Here is a 6,000-nt window from a genome sequence, read left to right on the forward strand (position 1 = left end):
TTCTCAATACTAATTCTATTGATCATCTTTTTTGTGCTTATTGACCATTAATATACCACAAATCTATTCTAATCCTTCACCCATTTCCAAATAGGGTTATTTGACTTTTTATTATTGAGTTGTATCCTTTATTTATTTTGGATACAAGTTCCTTATGATATATGCTTTGCAAATATTTTCTTTCATTCTGTAGGTTGTTTCTTCACTTTCTTGATGATGTCTTTTGAAGTGCAAAAATTTTTAATTTTGATAATGTCCAATTCATCATCTTCTTTTTTTATCACATGTGCTCGTGGTATTTTACCTAAAAAATAATTGCCTAACCCAAGGTCATGAAGATTTTCTCCAGTGTTTCAAGAGTTTTATAGTTTTAGCATTTATAAAAATCTAAGGCCTTTGATCCGCGTTGAGTTAATTGTTCTGTGTGTTCGAGGCGGGGATCCAGCTTCATTCTTTTGCTTGTTGTCCTGGCACTTCACTCTTTTGCCAGTTTTTTCTGGCACTATTGTTGAATAGATTATTCTTTTCCTATTGAATTGCCTTGTTTCTTTTGTTGAAAGTGAATTGACAATAAACGTTAGGGTTTATTTCTGGCTAACTAATTATTTTTAACAATATAATTGGAAACGTGTTCACAATTTGGTGAATTTGATCATCGCTGTTACTTTGGAAGACATGTGCTTTTATCTTTTTTATAAATGTCTATATAAGTCCAGGGCCAGGATTTTTAGTATTTTCCCTTTATTCTTTTGATAATCCTGAAATTACATTTTTGAGTGGTAGTTTATTTCACCTGTTTGTAACAATGGTATTAACAAAAAAGACTAATGAGGATGATTCTCTACAAAATCTTCAGGCATTTAGAAGAGCATGAACTATCATCTCTTAAAGACAGGGAAAGAGAAAGATTCATATACTAATGTGTTTCTATGTTACTGTTGATTACATTTCTTCAATTTAACATTCATCGTTCAATTTTTGAAAACAGTGAGGAGCAGTGAGGCTGGGACAAATTCAGAATAGGCAGTTGAAGTGATGCCATCTGTGATAATTTAGTCTTGAGACTTTATCTCATAGGATCTTTTAAGATGTGAATCAGGTCATAAGCATAAAATTTGTGGAAGAAGAAATACACATGGCTAATAAACAAATGAATAATTCTTTACTAGTTAGCAAAAATTCGGGTGGTGACCCAACTGGGTACCAATTTGGCTGAGTTTTTTAAAGGTCAGCACATTAGTGGTGATGACGGTAGGTTTCTTAACCTGTTTGTGCAAAAGGCTGGAAACGATTCCATAAAGGAGTTATCATCTCATTTTGCAGAAGAGAAGCTGAGGCTCAGAGAGTTCAATGAACTCTTCCCATGTCTCACAGCTTGTGAGTGACAAAGCTGAGACTGAAACACAGATATGGATACTTACCAACTCTTCCACAGCCACAGTGAGCATTTAGGCCTGACAGGTCAGAAGTTATTTAGAAATTTTTAGTAAGCCAGGGTTTGAATTCTACATCTGTCCTGTGCACCTATGAAAACTCTGTAAGTTATGTGGGGTTTGGTGATTGGGTTGGGCCATCATGGGGGCTTTGGAGACAGAGGTTGTTTCTCTGAGAAACGGTATTCCAGTGTTTCTTGTTAGATTTTCAGGGGGGAAGAGAAAGAGTGGAAGGGAACTTATTTTTTTGTGTGTGTGTAATATCTCTATGCCTGGTACTTTACATATAGAAACTTGTTTAACCCTCTTAATAATGCTAGGAAAAGAAGTCTATTTTTCACCATTTTGGAGATAAGAAAACCCAACTCAAGAGAACTTGTCTCTTTTCCTGTCCACACTTTCAGCTAAACAGCTGCAGAGCTGGATTCAAAGGCAGCTCTGTGTCTTTCCATTATTATACACAGTCTCCCCAGAAGGAAAACGAAGTTCCTAATTCTTAGTTTCCTTAGCCCATTTACATTTTTTCTGTTTTCTGTTCCCATCACACCTCTCACACAGTGTTTGCCTTCACAGCGTTCATGTATACCTATGGTGATGCCTTCAAATGTCTTTCTGGAGGCCCTCTCTTCATTGCGCCTGGTCTTGGCTAAGTCTAATAACCTTCCAATAGAATTCTCTTTCCTTGGAAGATAAGATTCTTTGAGGGAGAGTTAAGCAATCATAGTTGTAATTCTAAAAGATTTTTTAAAAAATGCCTTTATATATACCTGGTACTCTGCTAGTAGTTTTACAATTTAAACCAGAAACAAAGCAAAAGCCTAACCCATAGTGTCTGTTTACAAGGAAGTCAAAGAAATTTAACCTGAACCCAAACCTATCTTTCTAGATTAAAAGGAACTTAAAACCAAAACTTAAAGAGTTGACATGGCAAGTGTGACAGTGAAAGTGTGTTATAATCCCATTTCCCCTTAACTGGGAAATACAGAATTCTCCTGAACAAATTGAGTCATAGATTGCAACCATGCTTTTCAAACCTTTGCCAGAATTATTCATTGTCTTTCTCTGCTTGAGTTCTTTTTCTTCAGCTTGAATTACATGAAAACCTAAAACTCTGCCTGTTCTTTTATGCAATGAATCTATAAGCAAAATGCACTCGTTTCAAGTTCCAGAGAACAAAAAAACATGTGGGATCACTCTTGTTTGTCATGCCCTTAATGATAGACAGTGAAAATGCCCCCATTGGACAACCAAAGACCTCCTCCATGTGGAGCCCTTCTATCCTTGAGATACAAAAAAGACCTTTTATATAGCAAAGAGGCAGCACTCTACTCTCAACTTTTTTCCTAGGTCTGAGACCTGTCACTTACGATTTCAGGTGTGGATCCGTTTTCACTCCTGTCCCCAGGAGCACATTCTTCCAGGGCAAGAGTTGTGCTTGGAATGTCTGCTGGATGCTCCCCTTTGCTGGCAGGGCCTTCTGTCTTCTCCACATCTTCTAGAGGCCAGCTGATCTTCCAGAAACTCTGGGGAGTACCAGGGAGGAACTTCAAGTTGACTCCTAATCTGGCCACTGATGGCCCTTTTAGCCAAATGGCCTGCTCTTCTGAAGGGTTCTCTTTCAACATCTGCTCGTAGGGATACCTGAAACCCACATCCGTGGGTCAGCAAGTGACCACGGAGGTATTCGATGGTCATTTTGAGTCCCAACATAATATTATCTCCTCACCTCAAGAGCTTCATCTTATCTTGATGTCAGTGTGGGGTCATTTTCAATGACCCCTCATTCATGATGACCTATGTCTCAGTCCAATCTTGATGTCTTTGTTCACTTTATAAGATAGTGAGTATGTGCTTCCCCGATTCTCCCTAAATGGTATTCAGTTTATTCTTATATATATATTTGACTATACATTATTTAAATTAAATATATCCAACACAACAATGTTGATATTCATTATTAAATGGTATTACAAATATTTTATCATCCATGTCTTATCTCTCTATAATCAAAATGTATTTTTTTAAAAAAACATTTTTTATACTATATTCATCATGGTTCTTTCCTCACTATGAAGGCTCAATAAATAGTGATTATAAACCTGTCATACTACAAGGTAAATTCAAGGGGAAATTGATCTTTTTTAATTCTTTCTTCATTTTAGTAGTTTTACCATGTCATTAATGCAAACATTAAAGTTGCACAGTAATTAGAAGAATAATAAAATGCATTAAAGTTTTTTTTTTTTTAACTCTGTATCAAACAAAAATCTAACTGGCTGAACTCAAATGATTAAATATTTTAAAGTATTTAATTAATTTTAATCTAAGACCATTGCAAAACAACTGTTTGTGGGATGATTTACTTGTAGAGGAAATACTAAGATGAAGAGTTACAAATGAGAAGGAAGCCTACAATTTACTTGAATTTAAGACTAGATTATAGAATAAGGGATTTCCATGTGTGAGATTATTAAGAATGCAAATAAATTTTATTTTCTATTTTCTGTTTCCTACTCTTTTAATAAAATGTGGCTCTTTTATCCTGTGTTAGGTTGAAGGCACCGATGCTTTCAATTACATTAATGGCCTCTATGTATCCTTTGCCAGATAACTTTGTAGTCCCTGCACACTCTAATTTGGGCTGGTCTTGTGACTTCCTTTGGCCAGTACAGTGTGGCAGAAGTGATGTGACAATTTTGAGTCTAGGCCTCAAGAAGCCTTGCATGTTTCTGCTCTCTCTCTGGCTTCTCTGTGGTCACCATAATGACATGTCTGAATTAGGGGTTGCTGTACATGAGACCACATGGAGCAGAGCTGTGTCATTCCATCAATCACAGATTACTCAGCTCCCAGGTGACCTGCCACCTGACTGTGGACACATGACTGAGTCTAGCCAAAATCTAATTATTCTGATCAGTAGGCTACCTGCCAACCTGTAGATTTATGAGAAATAATAAACAATTGTTTTAAACCCATATGTTTCAAAATGGTTTGTTATGCAGCAATAACTAATTGCTTCAGATCCTATATTTATATTACTAGTAGAGTAAGGTGCAATTATATTTGAGCTGATGTCAACTGCTTGAGCTAAATGAATGGAACTTTGAGAATATCTTTAGTTTTAGGAAGTGAGCAGGGGGAACATAGGGAGTGCAGTGGAATTTCTGAGCTAGTAGTCTAATATGCATCAAAGACCTAATTGTCATAAATTAAGGAAAAGTAGCTATAGGGTAGTGTAGATGACATCTATTAAAGATCTCAAAATCGTATTTGGTAGGCTTACAGACTGCTGCCGTCATATCCCCACATCCTCTCCCTCCCAGCCTCCCACTCCCCATCTTAGCCTCCCCACACAAAGCTTATAGCAGTACCCAGCACTTACTCTTCTCAGGTCTGTTATGGAAATCCGTCTTCTCACCGCTCTATTGACTGCACTCCAGGGTTTTGCACTGAAGGAGTAGCACATCTTCAGTGTAAGACAAAGCTGGCTTCTGATCCTGCCTCATGCCTAATGTGGTAGGAGCCCTCAGACACAGTAAGGGTCTAGTGTCCGTGTACTCCAGTTTTCTTCTCTGCAAAACGGTGATGAGAAAAGGCCCTCAGCGAAGCTCTGTTGTTTATCTTCACTGCTTAACCTTATAGTTGAAGAAGAAATTAGGAAAAGACAGAAGCTATTGTTTTTAAGAAAGTTAGCCTGAGGTTCTTGTGATCACCGGCTGCGAGGATCTTTTCTGCTGATTTAGAAACTTCGAGTTATGAGTGAAAGCTTTAGTAAATATTAACCCTCCTTTTACTGCCCTTATTATTAACAGCCAGAGAAATGCAAGTTCAGAGATTTTGCATGATATGAACAGATCAAAAGTCACCCATATGATTGGAGATGAAGTCATAAATACAGCTAGCAATGTAATTATCTAATTGGTGCATAATTCTTTTAAACCTACTTCTCACGTCATTTGTGTTACAGAATAGATATGTAACACAGTCAATGCCTAGGTAACTCCTCATAAACCACCTGAAGTGCTACTTCAGACAAGGAAAGGAACTAGAGTCCTCCTATAACCATCTCATCAACCTGAAAACCTGCTATGGGCACCTCATAAACTCAGCTTGTGTCTCGTCTACGATCGTGTTTCCTCCTGAAAACCTCTTGATGATTTCCCATTTCACTAAAAATAAATACTAAGTTTCATCTATGGCCCTGACTGGGTCTTTGCTCATGTTGACAACCTCATTTGGCTGATGCTTCCCTATGTTGGCTCTTTTTCTGGTTTGTGACATAGCAGGCTTATATCTACTCCTCGATCTTTGTACATTACCCCTGGACTGCCAGCTTTTCTTGTTATCATTTACTCTCAGCTCGAAATGCCACTTCCTCAGGGATGCCTTCCCTGACCACTTATCAAAAACAATCCCACCTTGTGCAGAAACTATCATATCGTTTTGCTTTATTTTTAAAAACGGTCGTCACTCTGTCATGATTTTGTTCATTTATTTGTTTTTTTTTTTCCTCCCCGTATGTTTTCCCAGCTAGAATGCAATCCATGAGAGCTTCTCTCTTGCCTGT

At 37.4% G+C, this 6,000-nt stretch overlaps 1 protein-coding gene across 5 annotated transcripts in view; it reads right to left on the reverse strand.

The window, feature by feature from the left end:
• The window catches only part of GRAMD2B (GRAM domain containing 2B), a 113,841-nt gene extending 108,711 nt beyond the window's left edge, over positions 1-5,130 (reverse strand). For 2 of the 5 annotated variants that reach the window (XM_016121925.2, XM_016121921.2), the window contains exons 1-2: positions 4,816-5,129; positions 2,801-2,956 (exon numbers count right to left, since the gene is read on the reverse strand). In XM_016121925.2, coding sequence (XP_015977411.2) covers positions 2,801-2,925 — 125 coding nt within the window. In that variant the 5' untranslated portion in view covers positions 2,926-2,956; positions 4,816-5,129. Of the gene's footprint in view, positions 1-2,800; positions 3,075-4,815 lie in introns of all 5 variants that reach the window. The other 3 variants (XM_016121927.2, XM_016121922.2, XM_016121923.2) reach the window with 3 other exon arrangements.
• Between the last annotated feature and the right edge of the window lie 870 nt (positions 5,131-6,000).

The sequence above is a fragment of the Rousettus aegyptiacus genome, unplaced genomic scaffold (genome assembly GCF_014176215.1).
Source record: "Rousettus aegyptiacus isolate mRouAeg1 unplaced genomic scaffold, mRouAeg1.p scaffold_m13_p_8, whole genome shotgun sequence".
NCBI classification, from domain to species: domain Eukaryota; kingdom Metazoa; phylum Chordata; class Mammalia; order Chiroptera; family Pteropodidae; genus Rousettus; species Rousettus aegyptiacus.